Genomic DNA, 18,271 nt, shown 5'->3' with positions numbered 1-18,271 from the left:
AGATCTACCCATTCCCGCTCCCCTATTTGTTCTTTGGGAAGCCTTTAGTCCCTGCACTGACAGCTGCCTTGGAGAAGGCCTTCTCTGAATGCCAGTGGTTGAAAGGCTTTGGCTTTAAGGAATCACTTTTCAGTCACTTCCTCCCGTGTGAAACTCAATAAAAGAATAAATAAGATGTGTCCAGTACAGTAAGCAGGGAAGGGAAAGCTCCTCTGTTCTGACTTCCTTTTCATTAATCGAAGCATAATGGGGCTCAGTGAAGGGGAATAAAAGTACCACGCTGTATTTCTTTTTAAAAACCAGAATAAAAATCCAATGAACACAACTCGCCTTGAAGGCTGAGCTGTTATACCCGTCCCGTCCAAGGGATTTCATGGCAGCTGAGATGAAAGAACCGTGCAGGCCAAATCCTCGTCTGGTGCAAATGGAAGGATCTGCCCAGAGGACACTGGAACAAGCTGTCCAGGGAAGTGGTGGGTTCTTCCTCTCAAGACTAGCTGCCTTTCCAGTCCTACACAAGTTACTGGACAGCGGTGACATTCCATGGCTCATATCACGCGGGAGGTCAGACTAGAGGATCTAATGGTCCCTACTGGCCTTAAAATCCAGGAAACTAGGATAGTGAATCCATTTACACCAGCTTGAGGATCAGGGCCAGACGCTCTTTTCCAATGCCACCTTGTTCGATCCCATATACTTTGTTCTTCCCTTGTCTGGTCAATTTGCAGGAATACTCCCTGAAACATACGTCATCAGCTAAACAGGACAGAACAATGACTCCAAGGGTCATTTCCCATGCCATGCCAGGGCATTTTGAAGCTCTCACTTTATAACATGGCAGTTGATTTTTTTTTCACTTGTGTTACAGATTGTGTTGATTTGACTCCCTAAGTTTCACAACCAAAAAGGGGACCCCTTTTCCCCCCAATATCAGGCCCAAGTCTGCTCCCACGGAAGTCAAAGGGAAGATTCCCAGTGACTTTAATGGGACTGGGACTCATAAGAGATGCAGGCTGCCACCATCAAATTGGCTAATCAGGCAATTCTTCTCCATCTCATGCTGACTAGTAAGCATGTCACTTGCAGCATCCATTGTCTTGTCAGTCTTACTGTCTGGGCCCAGGGCTGAGTGCAGCTTTGTGTACGATTCTCCTCCATGTCAGCAAGCCGTCATCTCTCTAGCCCTAACTCAATCTCATTGGTTTTGCCAGTCAGTCAGGCTTTCGATGTTATTTTAGGATAGATTTTTATATTACATTTATTGGTTAATAAGAGGGAAAAAGGAAAGCATGTAAAAACACTTGGGCGATGGAAAGATTCTTCTTCATGTGTATTGGATTTAAAGTGGAACTTAAACTGGTTTCTTAAGATTCAGTCCTTTTATGAGGTGCTTCAACTAACACTGAACCAGATGCACAGCCCCATCGAACTCAAAGGACAGTATGCGAAATGCTGCCATTAGAGCTCTGCCAGGCCTAAATCTGAAAGGGGAACCACAAAAACATCTAATGAATCTAAAATAGGCCACTCATGAAAAATTTTGCCCCCTGACCAGCAAAGAAATTTATCTTATCCAAGTGCAGAGCTATCAACTAATTCTGAATACTAATAATTTTACTCTGCACTTTTAAAGCTCCTATCAGGCTAGGATCTGACACAAACATTCACGAGTCCAGGCACTGATGATAAAGGATACACAGGGATCCCTTCCCTCCTCAGCAGTGAAATACGGGCACTTCTGGAGTGAAACAAAACAGCTGCTTAACAGCACACAGGAACATGCACAGGAACACTTAGAAGAATTTAAAACTGTAAAGTAAGGAAGAATGCTGCATCCAAATGAAAGTGCGGAGGGAGGTAGGTAGGGGTGTGTGTGTGTGTGTGTGTGTGTGTGTGTGCGCGTGTGTAAAAAGTGGAGGGAGCAGCCAGGTAACTTACAGAACACGCAGGTTTTTGAGTCCTTTGAAAGCTCCCTCTGCAATATGGTTGATGGAATTGTGGCTGAGTCGCAGTATATGCAGTCCTCCCAGCTCTGCCAAGCTCCCCTCATCCAGTCTGGTTAGGTTGTTATAGGACAATATTCTAAAGAGAAAACCAAAGAGAAATCCAATCACTCTACCCGGCATTGCCTGAGCCGCTCTGCAATATCCATGTTGTCTCCAGACACATCTATGCCTCACCTGCAGCTCCTACAAAACACAGTTACCGTAGGGAGGCAGAACAGGTTAGTTAGGTGAAAACCAGAGGAGCAGTTTGCAAATATCACCAAGGGGAGAGGGGATGACCTGGAGCATAACAATGAGGAACAGATCAGGTAGTGCGAAGTGTAAGTCAATCTCTGGTTATGATTCCATGACACCAGCCATCAGCATCAACCCCAGCTGGGCCCAATCTCGCCTCACAGCCGAACTCAAGGAGGTAAGAGTAGAGACGATCCCCCTTCCCTCCTCGCTTTGAGGCTGCGAGATGCTGGCACCTTCGGAAAGGAAGATTCTGAAATCGATGCAGATTCTTTGCATGGCCCTGGCTAGGTGCGGGTGTCTCCACCGCTTGCCCAATGCCAGTCGAAAGTGCAGGCCAAAGCAATTGCACCACATAGCAACTCAGTGTGTAGCAATGCACATTTTAATATTTCCCCTTTGTGCAAAGTAAAGGTCACCCATTGCAGCCCTCCTCCAGTCCCTGTGCCCTTTATCCCAGAGTGCAAAGCACGCTGGAGATCCCCTGGACCAACAGCAGTGACCAACACTGGAGGGCTTTCATCCGTCCTTTTCCCATCGCATGTGCTCTGTCTGGCACTAAGAAAAGCTAACAGGCAGGCAGTGCAACGGAGTCAAGGAGGCTCCTTGGACCAGCCAACCGGAGGAAAAGTAGGGGAATGCTGCTAGCAATCAGCAACTCCTCAGGCAACGAATAGCCCCACCCTTATAGGAAAATGCTACAGCATTGCCACAAACACCACAGCACGGCTACTGCAAAGGGGCTGTGACAACTGGCCAATCAAGGACCGTCCTGGTGAGGGAATTCCCTGGTGGTATAACACAGGCAAAGCCATCACTTACTAGCCCAGGGAGCAGAGTGCATGGCTGGTTTTAGTCAGATTTCCCCTGGGCTCGGTCTACTCCCAGTTGTTGGAGTGGCCCGTTGGGACTGCTGGCAGTTGGGTACAAATCAGAGTAGCCTCTGAGCTGCTCTAAGTTGCCCTGGTGACTAAATAAGGCCCAGCATTGGGGTGGAGTGCACAAGTGGTGTACGTTTCCTCCCCGCAAAGGTCTGGCACCGACCCAAGCTGAGCAGGACCAGAAAGTTGGCCCACAGTGTGGGTGACTCAGGAGTTCAAGACCCAATGGAAGTCACTGGAACTTGTGATCCTAAGTCACTTAGGCACCTTTGAAAATCTCACCCATTTTACTCTGGCCAAATACTGAAGCCCTTTGTAATACAGGCAATGAAAACAATCTCTCAACTCTTTCCAAACCTCCAGATTCCTCGTATAGCTCTGCTTCTTAACCAGCCCACTTAAAAATGTGTCTAGGGCACACATGAAAGTCACTGCACAAGACAAAACCTAAGTCAAAACAGACATATATTCTTAAGCACAGCAAGTGTCATTTACTTGGCAAATGAGCCGTCGGTCTTTTAAATGTGGGAGCAGGAAGGCGTTGGAAGAAATTCAGCAGAGATTAATGAGTTTCAAAAAGGCACAGGACAACATACTTTAGTTTCCAGAGAAGCTGTAGTGTTAGTTATGAAGAACTGGCAGCTGATCAAAATTATGTCCTCACCTGTGATTAAAGAATTTGGCTTAACCCTCCCCCTGACACACACACACAAAAACCCACTGCTAGAAAGTAATCCTAAACCTGGCTAGGGAAAAAAACAGTTCCCTTTGATATTACCCAGAAGGGTTTCTGCTACAATCGGTAAAGGCATGTTCCCTCCAGTTTTTCCTGACGTCACTTGAAGATGGACAGCAGCAAGCTTTAGAATATCTGTGGGTATGGTGCAATCAGCCGGAGAGTTTCAGATGCTTAGCATCTGGTATTCAGCATGCTCATGTCTCAGCCTCCCGCTCACAGAACAGGGTGGTTTACAAAACAGCCCATTTTCCTCCTCAGTACTTTACATTAGCCAGGCTGTGAGAGAAGTAGGCAGGTCTGCACTGCTTGCCCTACATTTCTGTCACTCTACCTGTGAGAAACTATTAGCATTCTGCTTCTGCAGCATGATATTTTGTAACGGCCGGTCTAAATAGCTCTTCTCGGCTGGTGTCAAGCTGGGTGCGTGGAGCAGAGAGAGTGATGATAATAAGGAAGCCAAAAGGGGTAACTGGTACCCTGTTAAACAGCCAGAAGTTCTATTTCTGATCTACATTTAAGTTACATTTTCCCTGACGTTTCATTCCCATGAAATCAAACTGTGGATAATGGACTTTGTTTGTTTAAAAAAAAAAAAAAAAAAAAAAGGTCCCAATCTAGCTCCCCATTTTTATTTGGTGTATTTATACCAGCATTTTAGGTCTGAAATTTGGGGTTTATTCCACTATATAGATGTCCAAGTACCTGATTTGCTGGCACAATCAAGCATTTAAGACACCTCCACGGTGGCATAGGTTTTCCTTGCTTTGACATCTTCTATACCAGTCCAAAAGCTTGGGCTATATTTCCTCCCAACCAGAAGATGAAGACAAACACAAACAACCTTTTATTGGCATCATACTCCCCTTCCCTCCCATGAAAGGGTCTCCCCATCTCATGTGCTTCGGATGAGTCTACAAAAATATAGACAGAAAACATTCTCTGATAACTGAAGATCAACAGCTTTAAAAATAAGAAACAAAATCTGAATGAGACTCTTCCAATAAGTCCTGAAGCTATGTCTGCAAAACCCTGTAATATTTTGCAAAGGCGTGTGCTAACGTCCAGGTGGCCACCTTACAAATCTAAACCAAATAGGGTTCCCCCCACTTTCAGAACCAATCCCATTCAGACCGAGCATGTCTTACTGGCCCTGGCACCTTTTCCGCAGCAGCAACGTAGGCCACTGATCATTTCCTTAATCTCCTTCCAGATCCGTGACTTGGCTGACGACAGTATTCTCCTTAGTGCAGGATCAACACCCTCTGTGACTCCAAATTTGGCAATTCTGCCCAGCTAGAGCTACACTTCCCTAGACATGCCCAGAGAATGAAGACTTCCTTCCCTTTGATTCTTTAGGTTTGAGCAGGACGTGGGTGAGGCAATGTGCTGACTCACAGAGAAGGCCATTGGGCCTCAGCTCTGAAGTCTGGGGAAGTTCTTAGCACCATCCTGAGCTAGTGAAATACCAAACACAGCTCTTTATGTCAAGTAGCCTGTGGTTATCAGGCTACATGCCAAGCATATCGCTGCCTTTCAAGGCAGCCAGTCTCAGACACGTCTGAAAATTAGATGAATTGTTCATGAACATTTTCTCCAGACAATATTTCTTCTCCCATCATCAAAACATTTCTGAATTTGAGATCTAGTATCTTTCTCAATGGAAAGGGGAACTCCTAAAAATGTTTAGCTTGAGAAGATCTGCTCTAGGAATTATTCTGGGGGCAGTTCTCTGGCCTGTGATAACAGGAGGTCAGACTAGATGATCACAATGGTCCCTTCTGGCCTTGGAATCTATGAATCTCATAGCAGGATGAGATCTGAAAGCAGGAGCTACAGTTCCATAATAAAACTGAACTTGTCACATTTTTCTTTTAAACACAAATCTATATTGTGTTTTCTAACCAGACACCTTAGCATGTTTAGGGAGTGACTGCTAGTCTTGTCAATATTGCAAGCATCCCAAATGTCTCTCCTTCATCGGAACATTAGCAATGACAGAGATGCCGACATCTCTCCCCCAAGGCAGCATACATTTTTATTTATCAAAGAGATCGTAAATGAAATGTTCATAGCTGGGAATCTCAGGAGAACGAGGCAAACGTGTTTACCTTCCAACAGATGAGCCCTATAGTAAGAGTAATATAGAAACAGAAGAGACAAGAGTAAAACACTTCACTTATTGCTTTTCAGGTAGCCAGATGTTAGGTGGTTTAAATGTGATTATTTATTATGTCAACTGTAAAATACAGACTAATAAAGCAAAGTTTCCTCTGAGCTGTATAGTTGATTCAGTGCAAGAGAAAACACAAGTCTTGCAACTAGATAACCTAAAAGGAGCCGCAAACTGTGACCTCAATCTGCCTGTTAGTCCCTGTAAACGAATGTATATATTTTTTAAGCAGGATCTATTCCTTATGCCCAGCACAAACACTTTTCGAGCAGGTACCGTAATAACGAACAAAGTCGTTATGACTATCAGGAAGCAACTTACAGCTCGTGCAGCTTCTGACAGAACTTCCAGCTCTCGGGGTTGATGTAGGATATCAAGTTGTTACTGAGGTGAAGTTGGTGGAGAGATGAGAGGCCGTAGAGAGAGCCGCTGTTCACTTGTGTCAGGCTGTTATACTCCAGGTGCCTATGAAGACAAGCAGGGTAAATGATAGACTATCCACACCGTCAGGCAGCACCAGTCACATTTTGACGCCGTTTAGGACTTCCAAAAAGAACTGAGAAACTTTCTATAAAATGTTCACTTTTCTTTTAAGCCCAGTTCTGTACATCTCGACACACACCCAAGCATGCACGCACACCTGCTGAGTAGGCAAATACAAGAACACGCAAGAGAAAAAAAAATATGGAGCTATTTAATCATCCTTTGTTCAGATGGGAAAAATTCCTCCCAGATACACTTCACGCCTTCTCCCAGCGTCAAACCAGGAGTTAGTTCCCAGAGCTCTCTTGCAACAAAGGCTAAATGGTATTGCCCAAACACTTTTATATTCTCCTAAAGAATTGGATAAAGCTAATCATTGTGTATCCACAAGCTTCAAAAAGTCTCTGGCACTGTTATTTTATCTATCTTAGGGTTTTATACTGCTGCTCACCATCACAGCATTTGAGTGCCTTCCATGTAAAATCAACAGCAAAGTTTACTGGACCTCATGGAGTTTCTGGCACATCTCCCTTTTGGGGATCAACAGTATGTTGGTTTAGGATTTGGGTGTTTTTGGGGAGTGGGGGTGTTGGGGAATTGATAAGGGTTTGAGAATAAAAAGGCGTTTGAATTGTGAGTGTCATTTATGCTGGAGAGGCCTTGCAATGTTTCCTAAAGATTTCTAAAGAATACATAAATATATTTCAAGAGGATTCTACCATGTACATAAGGCATAAATGGTCAATTTGAAATCTTACTAGAGGAGCTCTGGTTGACCATGCTGTGGAAGGGGAGTGAGACTGTTGTTAAATCCTTCTGTCCAGTGTCCACTCCAAATCAATTCCATAGATGGTCGCCTAATTACACTGGTAATGGAAGGAGATTCTGCAATGTGAGGCAGCACGTGGCTATGTCCCCGTGCAGAGCCTCTTTGAAGTCAATGGGGCCCTGAGAGGCACACTGCAAGATCAGGGCTTTAGTTTGCACACAAATATACATGAGGTCTCTGAAATAATCCCTGCTGGAGTATGTGGACTGAACAGCTGGCTGGCAGTGGTCAGAAGACAGGGATCTCTGGGATCTGCATATTCTAAGCAGTGTTGGATATATGGGTGTCGTATCTCCACGTAGGAGGAAGTGTTTCTCAGGACACTAAATGAGGGCAGCGTCCAAGAGATGAGAGCAGTGGGAATTTACCTGGAAACAGTAATTTATTCAACTCATGTAATCTGGTCAGAACCACCAGCCAAACTCAATACACTGACACAGGGATACAGGTTGCTGGAGAAAGGGGAAGGGTTATGTGTGGCAGCACCCTGGAATCCAGTGCACCCATGGCACAGAAAGCGGCACCAGTAATGGCATTACACCTTCCCTTCCTTTTACAATCGCCGCAAGTAAAGCATTGTGGAGGTGACAGAGCAGAGACTGGGTATCTAGTGGACGAGAGGCAGAATCGAAGATCTCAGAGCACAAACATCCTCCACCTGCTGTTGTGTGACGGCAGGTCATATGTCAAGAGTGCCCACCAGTCCCTGGCAGAACTGTGGGGGAAAGGAGGCGATCACAGGAGAAGTCCACACTGCACAGAGAAAATAAATCTTTCCCCCAACTTACAGAACTTGCATCTTGGCCAGACCCCAGAAGGCCCCGTCGGTCAGTTTGCTGATGTTGTTGCGCTGCAGCTTCAGAATGTCTAAGCTGTCCAATCCATGGAACGTCAGGCCTTCAATCAGGCGGATGCGATTCCGGTTTAACTCCCTAAAATCATCAACACCGTAGAAATGCATTAAATCCCAGTCCTTTGTCATGAAATCATCTGTGTGACACACAATGGGGAGGAGGAATGCCAACAACGTCTCCATGAACTGTTCCCAGGAGACAGCAGAAGGGCATCGGAAACGGGCCAGGAAAGTCACCGGGGCCCATTTCCTCTTAAACAAACTCCTTCTTTAGCAAACTCAGGGCTTAAATTTTCAGAGTATTTCCCAGAGCCCCGACCCAACCATTCATGGCTCGAGGCTTCAGCCCCGCGGATCTGAAAATATTTACCAGAGCTCTGCTCCAGCTGAATTTAAGCCCTGAGAAAACTCCAATATAAGGCAATAAGTAAAATGGATGTAGAATAGTATTCCCCCCCCATATGCTTTTCAGATAAGCTATTTATACTTTTCATCAACTGAGTTCAATCTTCACACTTCCTCTGTTCCAACACAGAAGAACCATTCAAACGCATACAATTAGGGATCAGCATTATATCCTTGTAACAGGCCTGTAAAAATTTACTCTGACAAACATATGTCAAGTGTGACCCCAGATGCAAGTTTTATTACTAGTTTGGAAGGATAACCTTCAGTTTCCTTGACAACTGAAGCCTTTTTCCCCCTCTGTTAAGAAAGTAAAAAAGAAAGAAACAAGACATTTCCGATGAAACCTCCAAAATGTTTTCTTTATTAAGCATTTTTTTAAAACTAAGGAAAGTTTAAATAAAATTTAGGCGAGCCAATTATTTCTGTGCACGATACTCACCAATACTACGTGAGTATAACTGGTGACTTGCCTTAACCTGTACCAAGGGCATTAGAATAGGCAGTTACAGATCAAGCCATGAGTTAGGTCTAGGCACCAGGGTGAAATGCCAGCCCCACTAAAGTTGGTGGCAAAACTCCCACTGACTTCAATAGGGGCAGGATTTCATCCAGCCTGGTATACTAAGAACAGATGTATCGATTTAAACAGGAAGGTCAAACTTTCATACTACATTCAAATCTGCCTCCAATTTTGCACCTGCAAAAATGCCTGTGCTCCTACATTGTGTGTGTACAGCAGTTACCTGGACCCCAGCTTGCTGGGTGCAAAACCAACCCAATGGAGGCGCCTTCTCCACTTCCCAGTGGGAGCCAAGGTAGCAGCTGTCACAGGGCAATACACAGGGCTGTTTTGTTTTGTTTGTTTGTTTGGGAGGTGTGGGGGTGGAAGCAGCTGCTTTCTGGGGATTAAAACTCAGCTTTAATGCTATCCTAACATCCTTTCTGAGCACGACTGAACGACTACTTCAGGCTTGCCACTTCCGGCTCTGCAGCATTGCTAGCGATACTACTCAACCATACTTCACCTGAGAAGTTATAGAGGATTAATTCTAAAACTCCAGCTACAGCATCAATACCACTTTGTGTGCAGTTCTATATGGGTAGATGTTCATTCCTATATCCATACAGGGGAAAATTAGACTCATTTGAAAACCTTCCTCCTAAGGGGCTTAGGAGCTCAAATACCACTGACTCTCCACGGAAAGCGCTCCTAAATCAGTGTTTCTCAAACGGGGGTCACCGCTTGTGTAGGGAAAGCCCCTGGTGGGCCGAGCCGGTTTGTTTACCTGCCCCGTCCGCAGGTCCGGCCCATCGCGGCTCCCACTGGCCGCAGTCCCTCAGCCCGAACCACCAGGGCCGGCTTTATGACCCGCGGGGCCCGATTAGAATACTTGGCAGCGGGGCGTCCGCTCTGGGTTTTCCGCGGCACCGAAGGACCCCCCGCCACTGAAGACCCCCGGAGCGGGGCCCCCTTAGGCGCGGGCGCAGGGCCCGATTCCGGGGAATCAGATGAATCGGCTTAAAGCTGGCCCTATGCACCGCTTCCAGCAGCTTCCATTGGCCCGGAGCAGCGAACCACGGCCAGTGGGAGCTGCGATCAGCCGGACCTGTAGATGGGGCAGGTGGACAAACCGGCCCAGCCTGCCAGGGGCTTTCCCTGCACAAGCGGCGACCCCAGTTTGAGAAACACTGTCCTAAATAGCTTAGGTGTTCTTCAAAACTTCCTGGTAGATGTTCAGTGCTGACGGAAACGTGAATCCTGTATGCATCCAAGGGCAAATTTACACCCATGGTTGTACGCAGTCAAGCATCTCATAAGCAAGCTTCCCAAGGGACAAGCAAAATGTGGCTGGGTAGTAGGAGGAGTCACGGGCGGTGGGTGAACCCCCCACTTCAGGGAGGCTAGTCTCCCAGCCCTGCCCCCACCTGCTGGAGTTCTAAACCCCTCCACCCCACAGCCAGAGCCCTGGCTGGCCCGCCCCAGCTTCCCCGAGCTGCCTGACCCCCTGGTCACCCTAGCCGCTCTGGCCAGCCCCACCCCCGGGCCGCCCCGAGCCACCACAGCCCCTGGCCTGAGCCCCGAGCTCCAAGCCACCAGCCAGCCTCAGGGGGGAAGCAAAGTGAGAGCAGGGCCTCAGGGCAGGGCATGGGCAAGGTCTCCCCTGACCTTCGATACCCACTGACCATGACTAAAGTTTGAACAAAACTAGGCTCTTTGGGTTTACTTAATAGAGTGGTGATGATTTGCCATTTAGAGGGACTGGTTTCAAGCTTATCTATGGTGTTTTGTGCAAACAGAGCTTGATCCTAAGCCTATCAAACTCAGCGAAAAGACTGCAGCAGGCTTTAGATCTGCCCTGTAAAGGGGAAAAGCTAAAACTATTAGACTGACTGTTTGCACATAAGGCACATTTATAGATGCACGTGTAGATCTCTGCCTATGTAGCTCCCGCTGTACCGCAGCCAAGACAACAGCAACGTGTGTGTTAGCTCATCGAAAGTACTATTTTGTCCGCTCAAATATCACTGCACAGTTTAACAACCTTCCTTTGTTGCATTTTTACTGCCACATAAAGATACCTGTGTGGTCTCGAAAACATAAGCTGTCACTCAGCTCTTTTTGCCCACTTGCAAAACACATATTTTTCCCCAACCAAAAATTTTTACTGGCTGCTTTAAGGGAAAGAGATATATTTGATACTGTAAAGAGCTGAGAGGCTGAGCAGTTGCATTATTTTCATCTAAAAAGAGTGACCTAAATAAGTGACAAACACCCCATCCCCCACTCTCTTAATTTGTTTTATTAGGTGTCGCCATAGGACTATTAAATATAGCTTATTCCAAGTTTTATAGATTCAGGGTGAGGAAGGGTTACATTTGGTGTGTATGTCCTCAGGGAAATTTTGTCTCCATAAAGCTTGGTTAACCTTAATTAAAGTGCACATTTCTACTCACAGTTGTGTTAGCCTGGGTAACTTGAATGCCTTAACAGGAAGCAGGGTGATCCTGTTTTTACTCAGTCGAAGTGTTAGCAGGGACCGTGACAGACTATCAAAAGCACCAGGCTCCAGGGTGCTGATTCTGTTGCTCCCCAGGTTGCTGTAATAAATCAGCACAGAAAACGTAACGGTTGTGTCAGAGGCCTTCGTTGTTAGTTATCAGCCTTTGCTTGGCCTCCACACGGGCTGGTGAAATTAGACACATTACATTGGAACCGAGCAGGTTTGGGGACAAATAAAAACAAAACACACTTTCCCAAAGCACGTTGCCAGCGCCTAGCAACGGACGGTGCTCAGTGCCCCTTCAGAGATGCTCAGCACCACCTACTCCAATGAAGGAGACAGTCGGTGGGCTCACTGTCAGACCCACAGCATACAGGGGCCATTGCTGTCACCCCACTCTGATGGCCTCCAGTCAGAGGAGTAGGATCAAACCCACAGCATACACACGCCTATGCACAAACACGGCTTAGGAGCAGAACCTGTGGAGGCGGTTTTAAACGTATGCTGAAGCATCATTATTTTGCGCCTTCTAGAAAACACCTAACGTAGTATCACTGACCACATACACATTAGGATTACGCTGTATTTTCCCTGCATGGCTCCAGGGAAGCTCGTTTGGCTCCCACTGACTGCTGGTATATATGGCTATAAAAACAAGGGTTACCCAACGTCCATTTTAACATGACTACGTGATCACAAGGAAAACAGACACTTTCCCCCAGATGCAGATGTCTGATTTCAGAAGCAAGGCACAGACCTCAAGGTAGACAAACACCTGTCCGGGATGGTCTAGGCTAGGTATGCTTAATCCTGCCTCAGCCTGGGGGTGGACTAGCCACCCTCTCTTCCAGCCTTATGTTTCTAGGGTTCCCATTATGGAAGAGCTGTCCCTGCTCTGGATAGTTGTTTTGGCTTCCGATTTCCATAGCAATGCAGGATGCCTGCACCTGAAGGGCACACGTGCCTTTCTCTGTCACTGTACACCACTCCCAGTGCAGCTGGCAAAATGACGTCCCGGCATTATTCACAGATACATCAGATAACATAAAGACAAGGCTGGAGTGGGGTGGGGGTGGGGAACAGGGACACAACTGGCTGAGTTTTAATTCACTGTTGCATTTAGAACCCACAATTATAATGCTCTATTTGAAATGTTTGTTAGCAACCCTTTTTTAAACGCAATTTTAAAGGCCTCCCTTTTGCTGCGGTAACTCGACTCATGCTGTTCTGAACAAGAAGAACTTACAGCTCCTTTATGGGAAGTCCCTGTGGAAAGCAGCTGCTTCGTATTTCCGTGATGTCATTGGAACTCAGGTCCAACGTTTCCAGGGCAACGTAAGGCTTCAGTTGACTTGCTTCAATGCTGCGGATCCTGTTGTGATGCCTGAAACAGACAGGATGAGAATTGGAGAGAATCGAGTTTCCTTAAAGAAAAAAATATAACCAGAGAGAACAATTGATTCCATCACTCGCCAGTTAGCTTTCCACGCTGGTATTTAATGTATTTCTGAAACAACAGTCCAATCAGAAACCAATGTCAGAGATACATACGCTGGCTGGCCCCCTGCTGCTTCTCTGGCTAGTCAGACTGTAGTAAATCACAAACATTTGGAGATTTTTCTATTTTGGTAGAAGACTTTCTTTGCTAACTACCGAGTCCACTGATGCATTTTCCTTCCAGAGATTTGGGCCCAATTCTGGATCCCTTCCATATCCTTAACTCCCAAGATAAATGTATTATTAAGAGAGACTGCAGGATTGGGATTGTCACAGGAATTCTCCCAGTGTAAACCTGATGATCTAGCAAATTGCCAAAATTCCAACATAACACACACAGGCTGGGATTTTTCAAAGGGAGATAAAGAGAAACCCAAATCCCAGTGAAAGCCTCTGGGGGTTGTTTGCCTAGTTGTGAGGCCCTCTTCAAAAGTCCCAGCTCTAAGCTACAATTACAATGATTTCTAACACATAGAAACAGTATCCAGGGGCTTGATCCTGCAATCACTTCCTAGCATATTGTTTACTACCCTAGACCAAACAGTGAGCTTAGAATAACTCTCGGCACTAAACATTGCACTCAGCAGTGTTTGTAGGATCTGGCCCCAAAGTAATGATTCAAGCCAGCTGCATTTTCATCAATAGTCTGGAGATTTAACATTGGAATTGTTTTGCTCACAGAAAGCATTACAAATCACTCACTGGATTTCCACAGCTGTCAAACAACTGAAGAGCTCCAAATCTGTTTGCACCTGGAGAGTTTAGTTTTAAAATAAAAAGCTCTCTCTTTTCTTTCTAACTCCTTTTTGGCCTGACTCAGAAGGAAGAACAGCAACCAAACTTTAAAATCTCTCTCAGTATGCTGGGCATTAGACACAAACAGTAAAGCAGATGACTGACATGAATTTAGATCAGCATGAACAGTCATTGCTATTACCGGCAAGGCTGAAACAGACAGCTCTAAATAGAGACATTCACAGACACTTGAGAACCTGCTGAATAATAAGAGATAGTAAAGTGATTTCAGACAAAGACTACAGCTTAATCACACCAGCTACCCTCTAAGTAAAAGGAGAGGGGTGGGGAGCCAGCAGCCAGCCAAAGCATTCTTGAATGCAAAATGGGAACACTAGGCTCTCCAGATCCAGAGGAATCTCTTTTAAACAAACACTTGGGATCCAATATTCACATGTAGGGATTTATCTTTGAACATGTCCTTGCCATCTCCCTCTCTCTGTTTCCAGACCTTCCCCGGCTTTTATAAATCCAGACAAAACCCTTTAAAAGAAGCCCAGCTCAGTGAATTGAAAATGTTTTTCACGAATGGTGAGGAAAGGTAAGAGCACAATGTCCTCTTTCCCTCTCGTTAATAAAAAACTGATTGCTTCTCCACAGATTAAACTGGTGGTTTAAAGAGACACGGTGTCAAATTTAAATTAGTCAGTTTCAAACATTCCACTGTCTGATGAATCACCCTTGGAATAGGATAGGCCTGATTCTCATTTATGCCTAGGGTAAAATTAGCAAAAGGTGTCTCAATGGTTTAGGAGTCTAAATCTCATTGAAAGTCAGTGGCATTTAGGATCCCAAGTCACTTAGCCACTTTTGAACATTTTATCCTAAGGCCCTTTTTGCACCATCCTGGCCATGAAAAGGGGTCTAACGGTGAGGAAAGCCCCTTTATATGCTGCCAAAGTGGCATAAATAGGCCTTAGAATAAATGAGAGTCAAGCCCTGCATCCTGAAATTAAAAAAAAAAAAATCCTTAAAAACATTTGAAATAACTTATTTTTGCTCTCCTTGTTGATATATGTAAAGGTCATTTTAGCAAAGAAGAAAAACTTCAGCCTTCTCATTCCTGCAATGAATTCTACATGAGAGGGATCCCTGAGCCTCGACGGAGCTCCAGAGGGTATGTCTACACTGCAATAAAAGCCCCACAGCTGGAGCCTGAGCGTCTTCACAGCAATTTTTAACCCTGAGCTCCTGAGCCTCAATCAGCGGACCTGAACCAGCCACAGGTTTTTTAATCCCCATGTAGACATACCCTGATACTGTATATTCTCATTGTATGCCTAAGGGAAAACAGTGAAATTGACTATGCAAAAGGGGCTGTCATATTCATAAATTAAACACCCGGAAAAAAGAATTTCTCTTACACCAACTGTCCTGTGTTAATAATATGAATTTGTCACTTCAGCAAACTCCAGTTTTCAGACAGAAATATGATTTTTCGAGCTGATAGGTTCCCTTTCAAATGAGTGCAACAAGAGGTAATGTTAAAACAAACTGTGGCTAAGAGCCCAATTCAGGAAGCACCTAAGCACATGCCTATCTTTAAGCAACGCACTTAAAACCATTTCTGTTCAGCAAAGCATATAATTAAAAGATAAGCACATTCTTAAGTGCTTTGCTAAATAGGAATGAACTTAAGCGTGCGTTTCAAAGCTGTGCTGAATCAGGGACTATGCGTTCAACTCTGATCTCAGACCTACTGTTGGAACCACAATCAGAATCTAGCTGTAAATTACCAGGAATTGTAGATTCATACAAAAGAACACCAAGAATCTATAAATTACCTGCTGATTACTAAACACAAAAAGCAGCAACTCTAAGGGATCGAAAGCATGAAACGGCTTCAGACGTGCAGAGCAGTTTAGAAGTAGAAACAGATGTCATTTATTGGAATATTAATATTACTGTATGTATATCATGCATCAAAAGCACAATGTCCCAGAGTTTACCACAGGGCCCAGTTTAAGAAGGAAAGGAAAAGATGGGTGAAGTGTAAGATACTATTTTGACCTGAGCCATGTTCAAGCAGTTTCCAGGTGACTTCTGTCCATTCAGCTGTTACTTTTTCTTGTGCTGCAGCTGGTGGATTAAGGGGTGTGCATTATTTCACATAGGAAAGCCAGGCTTCTCTCTCTCTCTCTCTCTCTCTCTCTCTCAAAAATGGGCCAACGGCAAGGAATGACTCTCAGCACCACCTCCAGCCAGTTCCAGCTGGGGAACGTCAGACAGCTTGCTGCAAGCGCTGCGCCATCTCAGAACAGCGCACTTCAAACAAACCCAGCCCCGATGACTTTTCCTATACACAGCGTGTGATATAAATACAACTTATTCCAAACCTTCACCAGCTTGATTACATTTTCTTTTTCGTGCTTTCAATAGACACTGAAACACTGTTTAACCCTTCCCATTATTGCTTGGGGCTTTTTTGTTCAGTTTCCTTCGTTACCATTCCCCAGGCAATTTGAAAGCAGAGTAAATTGTGAGGACATTATGCCCCTCTCTCTCCCCCTTTGCAATGCCTGGGAAAGAGGGGAATTTTACTGGGTACCTGTTATCTTAACTTCCTAGACTGCACAGGTTACAGATGAAATTTTAATGAAAATACTTGATCAGCCTTGAAACACAAATAAACGGTGCTTTACTGTCTCATTTCAGCCATTGTTACCATAAGAGTACAAGATGACTATGTGTTTGCTGTGATGACTATGCTTAATATGAGATCCAGTAATTAGAGCCAGGACTGGCAGCCAAGTCTCTGACCACCTAGCTTCCAGCTCTGGTACTGACTCATGCCTGGGGCATGTCACTTGACTCTTTTGTACCTTCAGTTTATTCATCTGGCTTGACCAGGATGCTGTGAGGCTAAATTCATTCAGGTCTGTAATGACTGTAAAAGACTTTCACCTGAAAGATGCTAAATGAGCAAAATATTCTAAGTGCAAAGTAAATCCTACATGCTGCGCTATGTTAGCTTTACTAGTCTTTGTACAGCTGTGGAACGTGCCTACCGGTATTCCAAACTATTCAGATGAACCTCCCAAACCATCCACTCCCCAACCCAGCCAAAAGCTGAGAACCCGTTTCCAACAAGTAGTGAATACTTCCTTGGCACTCTTCGGCACTGCTCAATTGCTTAAAATTTAAAAAGCAAATGGAATGTTCAAAGGAAACAAAGAGAAGGGTTTGGGGAGAGGGAGTTGTTTTTAAGTGGGGGGAAAAGACAGGTGGTGCAAGTTCAAAAGATCACAGCATTTCCAGGAATCCAGGACTGTGTTTTAGAAGTAAAGTTACACCTTAATCCCCGGGGGTATCCCTAGTGCTAAATGTTTCAGTGACTATTTATTGATAAACAGGCTGGTGAGGCATTTCCCACTGGTACTAACTGAAAGAAAATTCACCTTTCACTGCTACAAAGGGCTTTTTTTTATAAAATAAAGGTGCACTGGCCAATTCAACTTAGGGTGTAGTTAGGATGACCAGATAGCAAGTATGAAAAATTGGGACAGAGTGTGGGGGGTACCAGGCACCTATATAAGAAAAATCCCCAAATATCGGGACTGTCCCTATAAAATCAGGACATCTGGTCACCCTAGTGTAGTTAAACCAGTGCGGAAAGTTGTGTGGACTTCCTTATTTAGGATTTAATCAGGCTTATTTCAGTTTAGATTCACTCTATTAGGAACCAGTTTAAGTTAAGCAGAAGCAAGCCACTCTTCAATGAAAAATAAGAGGGTTTGCACACGTTTAAATCAGTTAAAATGGGTTTAAATTAGATCAGTGCAAATTTCTCAAAGAGACAAGGCCTGAGTCGATGCTGTCTGGGCTCTATTAGTGTGCAGTGCAAATGTTTAATGTGAGAGAAGAGTGGGGAGGCAGGGAGAAATCGCATGTTTAGCCTTCATCTAGTGTCAGTTTACAGTGCTGGCTGGGCTCTCGGGAGAAAAAAATCGAATACAGCAAACCTATTAAACCAACACCTGTTATAAGCATCAAAAATAAAATCAAGCTTCAAAAGAGAGAGAGACTTGAGCGAATATACATTTCAGCTACAGTTCTAGTAACGTTCAAACCCATTGTCAGAATGAGCATAAAGTGGGAGTTTAGGAACAACTAGAGGGTAGAAAAATCTAGGGATAAAAAGTCACTTTTTATTCTTGGGTAATATTTTCAAAATGGTCAAGTACCAAAGGAGCCAGACCTCCCGGGCAAGGAGAATTATAGGCGCTTGCTACTGAAGGACACCCAAGGGCTGATGTCAGGGAAAGGCCAGGCAAAGAGGGCATGGTCAAGAGTTAGATCAAAGACAGTGTTACATGAGATGGATCAAATATACCGTGACTAACTGATGCCTGGAATTACACGCCATCATTCTGC

At 44.9% G+C, this 18,271-nt stretch overlaps 1 protein-coding gene and 1 long non-coding RNA gene across 3 annotated transcripts in view; one reads left to right on the top strand and one right to left on the bottom strand.

Annotated features, from left to right (window-relative positions):
* The window catches only part of LRIG1 (leucine rich repeats and immunoglobulin like domains 1), a 130,113-nt gene that overhangs the window by 26,960 nt on the left and 84,882 nt on the right, over positions 1-18,271 (bottom strand). For both annotated transcript variants that reach the window (XM_039546645.1, XM_039546646.1), the window contains exons 4-8: positions 12,852-12,989; positions 11,559-11,702; positions 8,131-8,274; positions 6,352-6,495; positions 1,939-2,082 (exon numbers count right to left, since the gene is read on the bottom strand). In XM_039546645.1, coding sequence (XP_039402579.1) covers positions 1,939-2,082; positions 6,352-6,495; positions 8,131-8,274; positions 11,559-11,702; positions 12,852-12,989 — 714 coding nt within the window. The remainder of the gene's footprint in view (positions 1-1,938; positions 2,083-6,351; positions 6,496-8,130; positions 8,275-11,558; positions 11,703-12,851; positions 12,990-18,271) is intronic.
* Positions 12,940-15,258, top strand: LOC120409137. The gene is made up of 3 exons (XR_005601146.1): positions 12,940-13,097; positions 14,347-14,438; positions 14,921-15,258. It is a non-coding gene; the product is annotated as an uncharacterized LOC120409137 (long non-coding RNA).

The sequence above is a fragment of the Mauremys reevesii genome, linkage group 7, assembly GCF_016161935.1.
Source record: "Mauremys reevesii isolate NIE-2019 linkage group 7, ASM1616193v1, whole genome shotgun sequence".
NCBI classification, from domain to species: Eukaryota; Metazoa; Chordata; order Testudines; family Geoemydidae; genus Mauremys; species Mauremys reevesii.
The sequence above is the reverse complement of the archived record's forward strand: the minus strand, read 5'-3'. Positions and strand labels throughout refer to the sequence as shown.